This window comes from Glarea lozoyensis (genome assembly GCF_000409485.1).
Source record: "Glarea lozoyensis ATCC 20868 chromosome Unknown GLAREA15, whole genome shotgun sequence".
Taxonomy (NCBI): domain Eukaryota; kingdom Fungi; phylum Ascomycota; class Leotiomycetes; order Helotiales; family Helotiaceae; genus Glarea; species Glarea lozoyensis.
In genome coordinates, this window is record NW_007360989.1 from 1,110,603 (window position 1) to 1,124,650 (window position 14,048).

The 14,048-nt window shown below is 45.7% G+C and overlaps 6 protein-coding genes across 6 annotated transcripts; 3 read left to right on the top strand and 3 right to left on the bottom strand.

The window, feature by feature from the left end:
• Positions 1 to 1,253: 1,253 nt before the first annotated feature.
• On the bottom strand, positions 1,254 to 1,787 carry GLAREA_06178 (uncharacterized protein; the record flags this gene model as incomplete). The annotated part of the gene is made up of 5 exons (XM_008081592.1): positions 1,254 to 1,373; positions 1,468 to 1,524; positions 1,577 to 1,636; positions 1,685 to 1,717; positions 1,770 to 1,787. The coding sequence occupies 5 exons, from the start codon at positions 1,785 to 1,787 to the stop codon at positions 1,254 to 1,256; spliced, it is 288 nt and encodes a 95-aa protein (XP_008079783.1).
• Positions 1,788 to 4,459: 2,672 nt separating this feature from the next.
• GLAREA_06179 (uncharacterized protein) lies at positions 4,460 to 6,318 on the bottom strand (the record flags this gene model as incomplete). Its single annotated transcript, XM_008081593.1, has 8 exons — positions 4,460 to 4,553; positions 4,619 to 5,304; positions 5,355 to 5,470; positions 5,522 to 5,628; positions 5,684 to 5,809; positions 5,856 to 5,963; positions 6,008 to 6,175; positions 6,227 to 6,318. 8 exons carry the CDS (start codon positions 6,316 to 6,318, stop codon positions 4,460 to 4,462), a joined length of 1,497 nt encoding a protein of 498 aa, XP_008079784.1.
• Positions 6,319 to 7,538: 1,220 nt separating this feature from the next.
• Positions 7,539 to 8,643, top strand: GLAREA_06180 (Metalloproteases (zincins), catalytic; the record flags this gene model as incomplete). The annotated part of the gene is made up of 3 exons (XM_008081594.1): positions 7,539 to 7,794; positions 7,842 to 8,000; positions 8,054 to 8,643. The coding sequence occupies 3 exons, from the start codon at positions 7,539 to 7,541 to the stop codon at positions 8,641 to 8,643; spliced, it is 1,005 nt and encodes a 334-aa protein (XP_008079785.1).
• A 770-nt stretch (positions 8,644 to 9,413) lies between these two features.
• GLAREA_06181 (Sm-like ribonucleoprotein) lies at positions 9,414 to 9,837 on the bottom strand (the record flags this gene model as incomplete). The annotated part of the gene is made up of 3 exons (XM_008081595.1): positions 9,414 to 9,675; positions 9,727 to 9,759; positions 9,815 to 9,837. 3 exons carry the CDS (start codon positions 9,835 to 9,837, stop codon positions 9,414 to 9,416), a joined length of 318 nt encoding a protein of 105 aa, XP_008079786.1.
• Positions 9,838 to 10,327: 490 nt separating this feature from the next.
• GLAREA_06182 (ClpP/crotonase) lies at positions 10,328 to 11,866 on the top strand (the record flags this gene model as incomplete). Its single annotated transcript, XM_008081596.1, has 2 exons — positions 10,328 to 10,378; positions 10,427 to 11,866. The coding sequence occupies 2 exons, from the start codon at positions 10,328 to 10,330 to the stop codon at positions 11,864 to 11,866; spliced, it is 1,491 nt and encodes a 496-aa protein (XP_008079787.1).
• An 846-nt stretch (positions 11,867 to 12,712) lies between these two features.
• Positions 12,713 to 13,576, top strand: GLAREA_06183 (uncharacterized protein; the record flags this gene model as incomplete). The annotated part of the gene is made up of 3 exons (XM_008081597.1): positions 12,713 to 12,818; positions 12,880 to 13,078; positions 13,405 to 13,576. The coding sequence occupies 3 exons, from the start codon at positions 12,713 to 12,715 to the stop codon at positions 13,574 to 13,576; spliced, it is 477 nt and encodes a 158-aa protein (XP_008079788.1).
• Positions 13,577 to 14,048: the final 472 nt, after the last annotated feature.

Sequence of the window (14,048 nt, forward strand, 5' to 3'; positions counted from 1 at the left end):
AAGGTCCGGGTCAACCTGGAGGTGGAAGGGCGTTAAGTGATCGCCTCGCCTCCAAAACCTGGGGGGGGTGGAAGGGCGTTAAGTGATCGCCCCGCCCCCCAAAAACAGGGTGTTAAGTGATCACCCATAAATTTTTTGGGATTTTTTTCTGTGATGTGTTTGGTGTTTACTGGTTAGGTCTTCAAGAAGGTAAACGATACGATATATTGAATGTTGAAATTGCGAAGGATAGATTACAAACTTTTTGAGAGGTTGAGTTTTGTCACCAAATGTACTGTTGTCATTGAATCCGAAAAAGAACTAAATCCGATCAAGGGAGACATATATATTAGGCGAAGAAGCTCGAGTGTCACAGTGAGAGGCTTTTATAATTTGCCCTCAAAATTCAACCACGACTATTTAGTATTGATACATCTGAAACTTTCAATAGTTTCGATCCTTTTTTGTCGGCGACATGTTAGAATATGCTTTGGTGCTTTCATTGTTTTATGGAACCACGGAAACGTATTTGAAGAAAATCTTAGTAAAAGAGAAAGATTAAGGCTGTTGGACGTGTACATTTTATGTTTTGGGTGGCCTCTTCGCTTGAGTAAAAACGCCGACCAAATTATGGTAGATAATATCAGGCGACTCAACCGTTCAGATACTGCGATATGTATATGCAAGGAATCCGACTCATGTCAAAGTTGTATACTCAAGTTTACTTAATAACAGTACCGACAATGTCGACAGTAATGGGGAACAAAATCTAGTTACTCATAGAATCTAATCACGCGATGAAAATGTTAAGCAAGTGTTAAATTAACTGACAACAATAGACGAAATACACGATATTTCGTTCAATTAATCCATTAAGTATTGTATTTTGACTCCTGATACTTTGTTCTACATGTGACTAGTCTCAACATGTATAGAGTATATTTTTGAAAAGCTGGAAGGTAAACCAAATGCAGTCACGTGATTGATTCAATCCCCATGATGTCGTGTTTGTTTCATTATTCCCTTCTAAATAATCACCTAAATAAGAACCATGGAAGTTTGAACACAAGATGTAATTAAGGGTTCTTGTTTACTTAATCCTCGCTCTACTCAATAGCACTGGAAAATGCTGCCCCTGAATTAAGCGAGCTCCAATGCTTAGTCACGGCGAGAACAATCAGGACAGTCATATGAGGAGAAAGAAAGATGTAATTAAAATAAAAGCAAACAAAACACAATCCAAAACCCAAAATACCCCAAACCCCAAAATTATATCATCTCTTCATCCTCGTCGTTATCAGGGATGGGGTAGCAGCAAGAGCCGCGGCAAGGCCAGCGGCAGCGGAAGCAGCGATCTCAGCTGCAACTTTTTCGGTCGCGGCGAGGAGGTCGAACTGATAAAACTCAGTAATTGAACCCACATATTGATTCAAACAAGTTGACGAAATATCAGACATTTCGTCAATTGTTCTCAGGAAATCAACTTACGAGAGACCTGACCTCGCCGGCCCGTTCTTCTTCTTTGAGCTGCTTTGCAGCAGCGGCCTGAGGTATTTGTTAGCATCATCGCAAAACACAAAAGTAGAAGAAGACTGACACTCCAAGCGGCTTCCTCTTCTCTCTGCAACCGAAGTTGCTTCTGCTTCAGATATTGGTTCTGTATAGATTAGCAATGAGAATCACTCAGAAAGGAAGAGGCACTTACGAGAGGAAGGCGATGGTTATTGTGATTTTTGCGCTAAATTGTTCATCAGCAGTGAGAAAACTCAATAGCAATGAGTTGAAAATACTTTGTTGATTCGAGACATGTTGGTAAGAGAAGAAAGAAGCGGACTTGAATTATTGGAATTGAATGAGAAAATTAATTGATTGTAATGTATGAATCGATGGCGACTTGAAAATCATCAAACAGAGAGGGGAGGAGCGACGGATAACGAAATTCTATATTACCAAATCGGCGATGAGTTGAAACCTCAGGTTTTCAGTATAGAGTGGGATACTACCCCTCTTGTTGAATGTTGATGTTCTTCTGGAGTCTAGTCCTTGCTAGTCCATTACACAAGCTCCAAAATGGCTCTGTTGCTGGTGTTTGACGGGTTAAAAGCACTGATTGGACTCCGCCTGTACCCAAATATGGATCCTCCAACAGATAAAATGGAAATAAACTTTTCAAACTGATGCTTGGATAGTCGATTCTACATAGCTCCGGCAGTTGATTTTACTAGCTCCGGTTCTTGATCAAAAGTGACCAATGTGAGGAGCCTTGAGTGGTTCCGAAGCTGATGCGGTGCAAGTGAAGTACTTTATTTCGAGCGAATCAACTGTCACCCAAAATGGGACGTGGTGGGGTTGAAGCGCATTTTTCATCGGGGGCAAAGTCATTTGGAAATAGCGAACATGTACACATCATCGGCGAGCCGAAAGTCCGCCAGTGATTCTGCTGCTCTATTGGAATTTTGAGTAGAAAATAGTTTCAGATGATACCAGAGCTGTAATGTTTTGACCAAAACAATATCCGATCTCATCAACTAGTGCTGTCATACGTTGCATTGTAATTTCAAACACATGTAACCACAAAGTCTTCCATCGACTTTTAGTCCCATGAACTTAGCGTCGGAGCTTTCCCTCCATCTTGCGAAGCCACGGGAATCCATTTTGGCTGAGAATGAACTCGATAAGGCTCATTTCCAGTCCAAGTGCATTTTCAGCCAAAATGGATCCGTCTAAATTAGATTTGATAATTCGTCGGTTTCAGTTACTAGATTGTTTTAATATAGTAAATAATTCTCAGACAAAGTTCGTTCTCAGTCAAAATGGGTCTGTTCAAATTGCACTCAATGATACAAGAGATTTCATCGTATCATTTCACTCATATAGTATCGATTTGGAGTCACCAGACTGATACCGCACACAAGAGTGCCTCATACTGTCATGTGGATAATTGTAAGGCATTGAAGATCTACCGTTATTCATTCGGGAGTTGGCCCATCTCCAAGGGTTGTAGGACGCATTTTCGAAGCGTACCTGGATTCATTTTGGCTGAGAATGAATTCACTAAGGTTCATTCTCAGCCAAAATGGATCAGTCAAACTTGATTGTGCGGTAGCATCACGCCGATCTGCTCACATAAGTCTAAGTACTTGAAGTATTTGCACTTCCTCCTTTGAGCCGTATGGAACTGATCCACAATGGCTGAAGATCTCTGAAGATCCTCAGACTTGTAAACCAAAGTTACAACCCATCTTTTAGAGTGATGCCATCCATCCTCTTTTCATATCTCGATTCCGATCAGATTTTGCTTGGCATTCTCATTGATTTCGTATATAACAGTCGTCCCCCTCGACCTTCAGACTCTCCTTTTTTCATCAGCAATAAACATCTTCAACAATTCGCCATCTCTGCCTTAAGTGACTTCAATAATCAAGACTTGTAAGCCCCTTTTAATGTTTTCTTTTGTTTACTCCTTTCCTTCCCCGTGTCCGAGCAAGTGCTCATCCCATTTGCCTGCTCGAGCAACTGGGGAGAAGGCTGTCTGCTCTCTGTCATTTCTGCTCGAGCGACTGGGGAGAAGGCTGTTTGCTCTCTGTCCTTTGAGGGTAGTAGTGATTGGTCTTCGATCGACACAACTTTCCTTTGTCACCCACTACTCAAAAAGTCCACTTAGCGTAAGCTAATGGGTGTTTATTACAGATTAAGTTCAAAACTGGAAATTTTTCATTGAGTGTCTGGCTTTGAGCCGGACCTCGAAGAAGTGTTCCGAGATTTTGCTTCTATTGATTTTGAATGACTTGTTGATCCAGTATTAGCACACTGGGGGTTGATTCCATATCCAATAAGCTTACCACAGGGCCTCCATAAAACTCTTAAACATATTACTAGTTCGCAGTCGTAACTCGTATTATTCAATTGGAAGTAGCAAAAGAAATGTCAATGTTTTATGAACTACAACTGAATCATCATTGGACTTGAAACATCAAATTGATTTGCAGCTCTCACCAAATTTATTCGTAAAATTTCCAGACTTTTCTGTCATTTGGGCATTTTGATTCCTGCGAGTGTTAAACCCAAGAGATAATATCTAGAATTCCGCCCACATATCTAGTAGCCGATGCTATTGTCCGGGACTGACTACTCTATATAAGAAACAATCGGAGAGAGCTATCTGAATGGTATAATGGAGGACAGACGTTACAAGTTTGTCAGCCAAGTGTTACAACTCACATCCTACCTGTGCGTTGTAAAAGCGACGAGACACCCTCTAACACAGAAACCATAGGAAATGGCCTAGGAACCTTTGGCACATCTGTTTCAACTAATGCAACTCCCCCTGCCGATAGAGGTAATCTGGATATTTAGTCAAACAGGCTGAGATATTCTAGCTTTTAGTTAGAAAATATCGTCAATCTAGACAAGGAAGAACCGTCCAGGATTCTAACACACACTGTGGTGCCTTGATCCGTTTTTTTGGAAATAACACTGATCATGCCCATTTACCCAAGAGTCCCATCAAAATCATCCCAGTTATCAAAGCTATGAGTGCACCCAGGGTTTTCAAAAGTGAAGCTTCCCTCAAACTATTTACCAAGTTAGCGTCTGCTTGACAGGGAATAACACCAAATCGATTTCGAGATATACTCACTCTCCAAACAACCAATCTCCAGCCCACATATCCACAAACCCAACCCATAGTAATATACCTGCGCTCAAACTGTCAAGTGTACCCAGAGCAACGATGGTGCTAGGATCATTGCCGTTGAAAGTGTTGAGAACTCCAATACCGATAGCCATACCAGTTGGCGTTACTAAAGCGAAAGCCAGAGGCAGGAACAGAAACTTTGTATTCCTCAGACGGGAAGAGGTAGTCGTGTCGATGGCAGCAATGCGAGCGCCGAGCGCTAGACCTTCAAACATTTGATGAAAAACGACGACGACAAAGAGCGTGATGAACACCGAGTCTCCAGCAACTACAAGTGTGATACCCAGTAAGAGGGAATGGAAAATAATCCCAGCTTCCAGCACTAGTACTGAGGTCGCATCGTTGGCGGGTGTTCCGAACGCATGGTTGTGGTGATGGTTTGATATGTTTGCTAGGGGTGGAGAGGATAGAATCCCTTCCATTTTATCTGGGGTTCCGGGCGCAGAATCATGGTGTTCTATTTCGGAGACTGTTGTTTTTGAGCGTCGCCAGTGTGCGAGACGATGAGATACATAATCGACCAAGAAGGCGAGGAAAGCGCCAGCCATTGCAATTGATGTTGCAGTAGCTTCGTACTTGAGTTCACCAAGGCACTCGTTACCGAACATGAGTTCTGCATGCGTAAGGAGCTTTGGGAATTAGCATACCTCGCACAGCAGGCCTTGGTACAATTACTCACGTGGACAAATCCTGTCGCAATAATCACACCCGTGCCAAATTGTTTGATTATGGTAAATATCATGCCCGAAACGTCGACTTTCAGGAGCTTCTTCAAAAGCATCGGCGCATAAACGGCTTGTATATATTAGAAAATCGGACAAAAGGAATTGGTAGACAAGTACATACCAAAACCGCTAGTAGCAAGAATCACAAACAAGAGTCCAACTCGAAGATTAATATTGTAGTCTCTTTCCTTTCTTTCGCAGCTCGCGGTGGAACCGCCAACGCAATGTCTTGCGTCAAAGTCAAATCAAGCTTAAATCAATTTAACAGAGAGGAAAGACTTACTCAACGCCAGCATGGAAGTGGCAATTTTCTCCATCTGAGTGCTCCGAATGTTCAGAGTGTTCATCAGATGCTTCGGCACTCTCCGCAACAACTTCAACCTCCTGTCCATCTGGAGTCATGCAGAACCTTCAATTTGTGAGAATCAATAAGTACGACGGGGCACTATACTCACATTTCAGTGTCACGTGAATGGCACCCGGTGTAAGCAGTCGGTAGAGGTGTATTTCCGGTCGCTGTTACAAGCACTCGTACTTCTTCGCCATTACCCTTGACACAAAATCTAGAATGGTTAGTAGGGCGTCGGCAGAATGTGTCGCCACTTACTGCGTGGTTTCGTGCATATGGCAACCCGTTATAGCAGTCGTTTGCGCGGAAGTTGTGGTGCTAGCAGCAACCGTTGGAGGTGCTGTAGATGTTGGAATGGTTGTCTCCAATGCTACACCATCAGGTGAGCCTATGGTCGTTTCTGCTCCTCCGGGCAGAAGACAGACTCTAGCATGAGGTAAGCATTTTGCCAACAAATCTAAGTGTAATTGATCTCACTCTTGTCCGTCGTGTAAGTGACATCCTGTAAGCGTGATTTGCGCTTTGATGTCTAGAGCAAGTATAGCGACAAGTACGGTTCGAATGAACATTCTGGAAAGACTGATGGGCCTTTTTTTGCGACTGGCAAGATAACAATACTTGTTGGTATCGACGAGCGCGACCCTTCCTCTGCTGTCTTTTAAAGAATTGAAAACAGATGCTGTGATTGTTTGAGGCTCGACTATTGCTAGGTTTTTGTTCAATCTGTCACAAGCATACCGCGCGCTTGGCAACCAACCCGTCGGCGGCATCCCAGGAGATCAACACGAAGCATCTTCAGCGTGGCGATACAAGAAGCCAACATGTGAGGGAATATCGGGTTCAAAAGTGTCATACCAAGCTATTGGAGAGTCAAGGTTTTGAAGAAGTGGGAGGAAAGTGCTTGGCCATACCTTGATGGGGGTGGAGTGAGCACCTGGATGGGTAGGTGGGAAGGTTGGGAAAAATAAATGCTGCATCTGGATGACTGCGGACTCGAACTAAGAACAGAGAAACCATGTTGACCTCGGGCAACAAGGTGATTGAGATGTAATGAGATCCACGGGCAAGTTTCTAGCGTTCTGTTGGATACCGCTGCTCGTCCGAAAACCGAGAGATCTCGGTTGAATGCGCCTTGTAGTTATTTGCACCACGCAATCAGATCCTGATGCATTTGCTACTTTTTGCGAGCAATACCTAGGTACTGTTGGCAAATGCTGCTGGTAGGGAATAATGTTGCGGATATGGAAAGTTTAGCAGCTCGCTTGAAGCGCGACAGCTATGAAGGGACCTACTACCCGGAGCCAACCCAAGCTTCGTTCGAAGTCGCAACCGCGGCATCTACTCCCACTCCTTGGAAACTCAAGGTCGGCTTCGCCTATTTGCCCATCGTGGAATTTACCCTTGGCATAAACAATAGAGGCCGCGTACCTGATAGCTCCGGCCGCAGAAAGCCTGATGTCCACTTCCGTACAGTCTCAGCTGCTTGTCCATACACTACACAGTGTGATTTAGAAATCTCGTGGAGTTCCAAGACCTTGGCCCGGGCAAAATTTTCTGGAATCTTGGAAACTGATTTGTCGATGTACCAGTATGGGATGAGGTAGGATAGACGCCACTGTCACGTCCTATTAGCTTAGTCTAAAGAAGAGGCAGAAAATATATTGAGAGAAGGTGAGCAGCATTGTATATTGAAGTATATAAGGGTCACTTGAGCTGCCGTTCATCGCGTATCTCATTTATCGAGCCACTTGCTACTTACCAAGATCCCTTTCTCCAAAATCAAGTCAAAATGGTTCCCATTACTGTGCTCATTGGGCTTTTTGTGTCGCCAATATTTGCCGCAGCACTGCCAGTACTTGAGAGAGCAACACCCCTCTCATTCGATGCCGGATCCATTCAAGAGCCGGTGGCTACAGCATATGATTGGATATCTGGATACGTCTCAGAATTTCCCATCCATAGCTCTTGCAATACCTCTGAGCGTGCTGAGATCTATCAAGGCCTCCAAGAAGCTGTACTAATAGCCCAGCATGCGAAAGAGCACAGTAAGTATTTGAAAGTCCGTGTCTAGTCCAAATACTAACAACTCAAGTCCTGGTCCACGGAAACAACTCCGAACTCTTTAAGAAATATTTCGGTGCCGGTCCAACCGGCCCAGTCCTTGGTTGGTATGATAAAATCGCAACCGCAAACCGTGCTGGTGTACTGTTCCGCTGCGATGACCCAGATCAGAACTGTGCCACCCAAGACAGTTAGTCACAAAGACTCCAGATTAATACGCGATGTACTCACAAGAAGTTTTAGATTGGGCAGGCCACTGGCGAGGTTCAAACGCAACCTCAGAGACCGTAATTTGCGAACTCTCCTACACCACCCGTTGGCCACTCGCAGCCATGTGCGCTCGCGGCTTTGACGTGGCCACGGGTCGAACATCCAACTACTGGGCTGGAGATTTGATGCACAGACTATACCATACAGACATCGTTGGCGAGGGTCTCGTTGAACACCATGCTGACGGATATCATGGCTGTGTTGAGCTGGCTGCTGGAGAGAATTATACCCTAGCTGCTAGCAACAGTGCAACTCTTTCGTACTTCGCCATCGAGGCTTATGCATACGACATTGCTGTCCCGGGCGAGGGATGTTTGGGTAAGCCAGTTGAAAAGGAAGATGATGGACACGGGCATGGCGCTGCAAGTTCGAGCTCAAGCTCAAGCATGACTGAGAGCACGACGTCTAGCACAACAGCAACGGCCGCTCCTGCCTCGACCACATCCATCAACCCAACGAGAGTTGTTCAAGTCCCGGCTACGACATCGTCAGCTACTTTGGCTCAAGAGACGGCTGGAAAAGAGTGTCACACTCACGCTGATGGAACATTACACTGTGTTTAAGACTGTTATAAAACTGAATTGTAAAGTTGCAAAACATGGAAGTAAATAGACGTCAGATGCAAAATAATGAGAAAAACTTGCTGGAAATGTGCAAGCCAAAGCTTCGTTCTTTGGATCATATCCTGACCTGGAAGACAGTGTAACTTTAAGCCTTTGTTAGGATTGTGACTAAAGGAAGACATGCAAACTTCGTAATGCATCCTACTCCGTGTCGTACGTGTAGTAACGGATACGAAACGTAAGAAATGGAAAAACAAATCATAAAATTACAAAAAGCCAGGCGCTTCCTGCTAGAACACAGAAGCAAGCAATCGAGAACCTACGGTGCAGAAAATTTAAAGATGCAAAAGTAAAGTGAAGAAATTTTTTGGAGGCTGCAGATCCTATTATTCGACGCCGAAGCCCTTGCCGTCTTATGCCCTAATCATTTTGTGAGGCAAAGACATCAATGCTACCCAGAAAATACAGCTCAATCTTTCAAAGACGAACCACTGCCCAGACTCACGCAAAATGCCTGTGTAATTTTGTGACAACATGGTATCATATTGGCCCTTTTTTTGAACGCCGTGGTGGTAGTAGATATAATAGTCGAATTTGCTAGTCTTTGCCTGGCTATACCGGACCAGTTTTCCATGTTAATGGGTTCAGCTCAGCAAAACTAGAATGACTGAGTCTCCGCGCAGGAACCTGCTAGAAGTTAGCAACTGGGCTACACCGTATGCTGTGCACTCGATCCTAATCGCGAAGCTTCCACTGCGAACACTTCACACTCACATCTTGCTGATAAATCTATCCTTGTTTACTGGCCTTCCCTTCTTTCCTGCACTGTTTCTTGGAGTTTCCGTCCACATTTCCTTCACGTTCTCCAGGACCATATTGCAATGCCTATCGAAAGCCTTCACCCGCGCAAGTAATTTGCGGTTGTTTCTGCAGGAAATGAGGACCTGCGCATGCGATCGAACGGCAGTTTGGAGGATGGAAAGAGGGCCCGAGGTAAATTCATGCTCTTCGAGCTGTGCAATCTCGAATTCCCTAAGTATATATTAGCTTGGTGTGCGTGGGTAAGGGAAGGGTAATGCGAACGTGAGCTCGGAGCGAGGTTTGGACAGAAGTTCCCTGTTGACATTGTCAGTATTTCAAAATAATAGCCACCAGCAGGAAGTGTTCATACGTGATCTTTGCTGCGTCCGCCATGGTGTTATATGTTGACCTCTAACACAAACTTGACTTTTTTTAATTGGTCGTATGTATGCTGATGATGGGCAGCTGTGACGGTAGATCTTTTTTTTAATCCAAATCGTATTACCCAGAGTATTCGGAATACTAGAAAAGCTCGGGAAGTCTCGAAACAAGAAAACAAGGCTGAAGAGTTGGATGCGCTGCGATCGCCTTGTGGATTGTCGTCCAGAATCAAATCGCGATAGCTCTCAAAACGGTTAGCGCCAACCTTATTTGCTCCCCAGTCGCATTGCCGTGGATAGGCCGACTGAGGCCGAAAAAAACAGCCCGAGGCAACCTCTCGCGATTTTGACTGGCGCTATTTACCCCATCTCTTTGTAGCCGGACATACTGATTGTTTTCCTATTTGTATGTGCTCTTAGTCTTTCTTTCCAGCTTGATGTTTGCAAAGTCTTTTCGTGCGGGTTCGGCGGCGCGCTGCTGTGGCTTCAAAAGTGCCGTTCCAATGCCACTGAGAGCGAAAGTCATCCATCCTGCTTTTGCAGGCAAAGCGCAGGTAAGTAGCAACAATCGGGAACCACTGGAATATGCTGATATCTGGTAGATGGCAACTGAAGCTAGCGGTTTGGACAGACGACACAGTGAGCAAGAAGTGATAAAAGAGCTTCCAGAAGACGAAAAGGAAGATGTATTATTCGATACCATATTTGGTTTGCGCACAATCGAGCTCAATCGGCCGAAGAAGCTCCACTCTCTCAATGGATCTATGATACGGAAGATACTTCCTCGATTACAGGAATGGGCGAAGTCTGATATGGCAAATGTGGTGCTCATTAAAGGTGTAGGAGAGAAGGCATTTTGCGCGGGAGGGGATGTTGCACAGCTCGCAAAGGACAACAAGGAAGGCCCTGAAGGCCAACAGCGATCGGCGGATTATTTCGGACTCGAATACAAACTCGATCACCTTATTGCGACCTACAAGAAGCCCTATGTGGCGGTGATGGACGGTGTGACCATGGGTGGTGGTGTTGGACTGAGCATACATGCTCCGTTCCGGATAGCTACGGAGAGAACAGTATTCGCTATGCCTGAAACGACAATAGGATTCTTCCCAGATGTCGGAGCCTCGTTCTTTTTGCCACGGATGCCTGGAGGGATGGGTACTTATCTTGCCTTGACGAGCGACAAATTAAAAGGCGTCAATGTATACTATTCCGGTATTGCGACACATTATATACACTCTTCATCCTTACCAGCTCTTGAGAGACGTCTTGCAGAGCTTCGCTTCAATGATTGGGACACAATGCAGCAACGTCTTGATCTTATTGATACCACGATCGAGGAATATACCACTGGACTGCCACACGACCAACCGATGCTCATCAAAGGAAGATTACGTAACACCATTGATCGGATTTTTGGGGACGAGGCGAAAACGGTAGACGATATTCTTTTTGAGCTCCGTCGAAGTGTGGCGAATAAGAATGATGATAATTGGCACCAACGAACGCTGGAAACGTTGGAGAAACGATCACCGACTTCTGTGAATGTGACCTTCCGTCAGATGAAGCTTGGCAAGAGGTGGTCAATCAAAGAAGCCTTCCAGCGTGAACATCAAATGGCTTCAAAGTTCATGAAGCACAATGACTTCACTGAAGGGGTTTCTGCGCTTCTCATCCGAAAAGATGGCAAGCCACAATGGGAATACAAGGACCTCCAGGCCTTCGACAGGGCCCAGAAGCGCTTAGGCACCGATCTGGTCGACCCATTTTTCGAGACTGAAGGCCAGCCCTTGGCACTGCTGACCGACGGCGATTATCGAACATATCCCTTCGTGTATGGCCTTCCACAAGAGAGCGCAGTGCAGGCCTTAGTGGAACAGAATACCTTGAGCACGAAGCAGGTCATCGACCACTTTGTGCAGAAGACACGCGGGAAGCAAGGTGTGCACGAGGTCTTGACAGACATAATTGACCGAAAGACTTATGCATCAAATGGCAAGGTAATATGGGGACAGCAGCCATCGCGAGTTGCGGATGCGTGAATCAAGTGAGAAGCGTTGTTGATAAGTTGTGAGATAGTGTAAGATATAAGAATGTGGCGACTCCACGGTTTGCGGTGTGACGGGAACATCACATAATTCTTGCTCTTGGACAGAACCTCAAAAGTCGTTGCGAAAGGATGGCGTCATGTGACCCAATTGCTTTCGTGTGGCGTATCAGCGTTATTGTAGCGGAGTCACAGATTTAAGCGCGATATCAAGAGGACTTCTGTAGGCGAAAAATATATAAAGAGCTACGACCCCGCTCAAAGAACTTTTTGTTGCGTCCCTTTTGGTGTGCTGCCTTGTCCCTTACTTATCTCACTGAACTGAGCCGAACCAAATCCTTGCGCGACACATATCGCTCGGCAGAAGGTTGTTCCATTCCGGGCGCTAGCGACGCTCCTTGCTTCGCTACGTCGCATTTGATTGGCACAATTCACCTATGGTCAACATTCACTCTGTACATCCTTCCATGACGACCTTCAACCTTTCAACAGTGAATAACGTGCAGATTTGTTTTATTTAATCTACTCTATAGACAAATTGACGACTTTCTTTTGTTTCTAGCGTTTTCTCCACTTGACGATACTTCCGGGAAATCTGATTTCGGTCGCGGTTCCGCCTCCATTCTCAACGCGTAGATACTTCGCGAGACGCGATTCAAACCTACCCGGCCACCATAATTCCAAGTACTTTTCCGCCTTGACCACCTCGACCGCTCCACTCCTCTACAAACCTTCGATGACTTCACGGCCCATACGATAGAAGTCCTCGTCACGCTCTTTCATATTCAAAATTACCTCTTTGGTATGTTTGCCAGGAGAGGCTCAGATGTCGTCCCCAGCAATGTCCCAAGGTCCCTCTTCACAGCGGACCAAGGGCTCGCAGGACTCTGCAACGGGCGAAACCACCGGCGGCAACGAAGATGGAGTATGTGTGAGGAAGATGAGACGTATGTACACAGAAGTATCCGATATTGGACTCGTCACCGCTAATCACAACCCCGTTTACAGTCAAGGTTCTTTATACATTTGACGACCAGAACAAAACCAATTGCCTGGCACGATGGCCCCACGTACTAGAAATACAAACAGTTGCGATGGACGAGACGACCTCGATTGGCGTTATCGAATTGAAGACGTGTATCCAAGCCATTGTTCAGTGCAGTCCGGAACTCGTCGCGAGACTAGGCCAGGATTATACCGTGTACGCGTACGATTTTTCGGAATACGACAATCCTCTGGTAGGACAGGGCATGCTCTCGTGGGCTTTGTCTGCTGCTTCGCCAACTCCGGACGGCCCAGCTCATCAATCGAACAAGCTTATCACTGGGCGCGTCTGTAAAAATATCTTGGGGCTTTTCTCAAACGGGGTTAAGGAGACTTTGGAGGTTAAACTACGTCTTGTTCCCGTACCAACGGTATTGCAAAGCGAATACATCAGTGCTATGGAAAAATACAGAGATTTGAGCAAGGTTGCGCCGCTGGGCCTAGATCCTAACGAATGGCTGTCGTTTGTCCAGTCAAATCCTAACCTAGCCCAACTCGCAGGCAAAGCTACACCTTTACCAAACATAAATCCTTCCCAGAACCATCATCAGAGGGATGGAACCAGCATGGAAGTGGTCAATCAATTACTCAGCCCGAGCTTGCAACACCAGCCCCTAGCAGAGCCTACATCTCAGGAAGATGTTGCAGTAGACACATCTGAGAGACAACCCAATAAGACGACAACTGGAGCGGCGAAAAAACCAGGACGACCAGCAACGAGAACTGCCATAAAGAGGACCAGAAAGCCACGTGCCTCCAAAGCTGAATCTGTGGGAGGGAATACCTCTGGGTACGAAGAAGGCACAGACGGTGATGACGGTCCGCCAGGCAGGAAACGAGCCAAGATTACCAAAGCCGATTGGAGCAGCAAGTCAGCAATTGGGGAAGGATCTGAATCACTGCGAGTCGCTGCAAGCACTGCGGGGTCCTTACGATCGTTTCGTCCCATCGCTGCAAATCCATCTGCTATTGCAGGAAGCCACCTTCAGGACGTCCCCAGAGCTCCAACCCCCGTTCCTCGATTGCCTAATCAACAAACTCAACACCAGAGAGCTCCATCACAAACAAACATGCGCCACAATTCCTTTTCCTTTCAGCCAGTCGAAGTCAGAAAACATATCTCACCATATCCT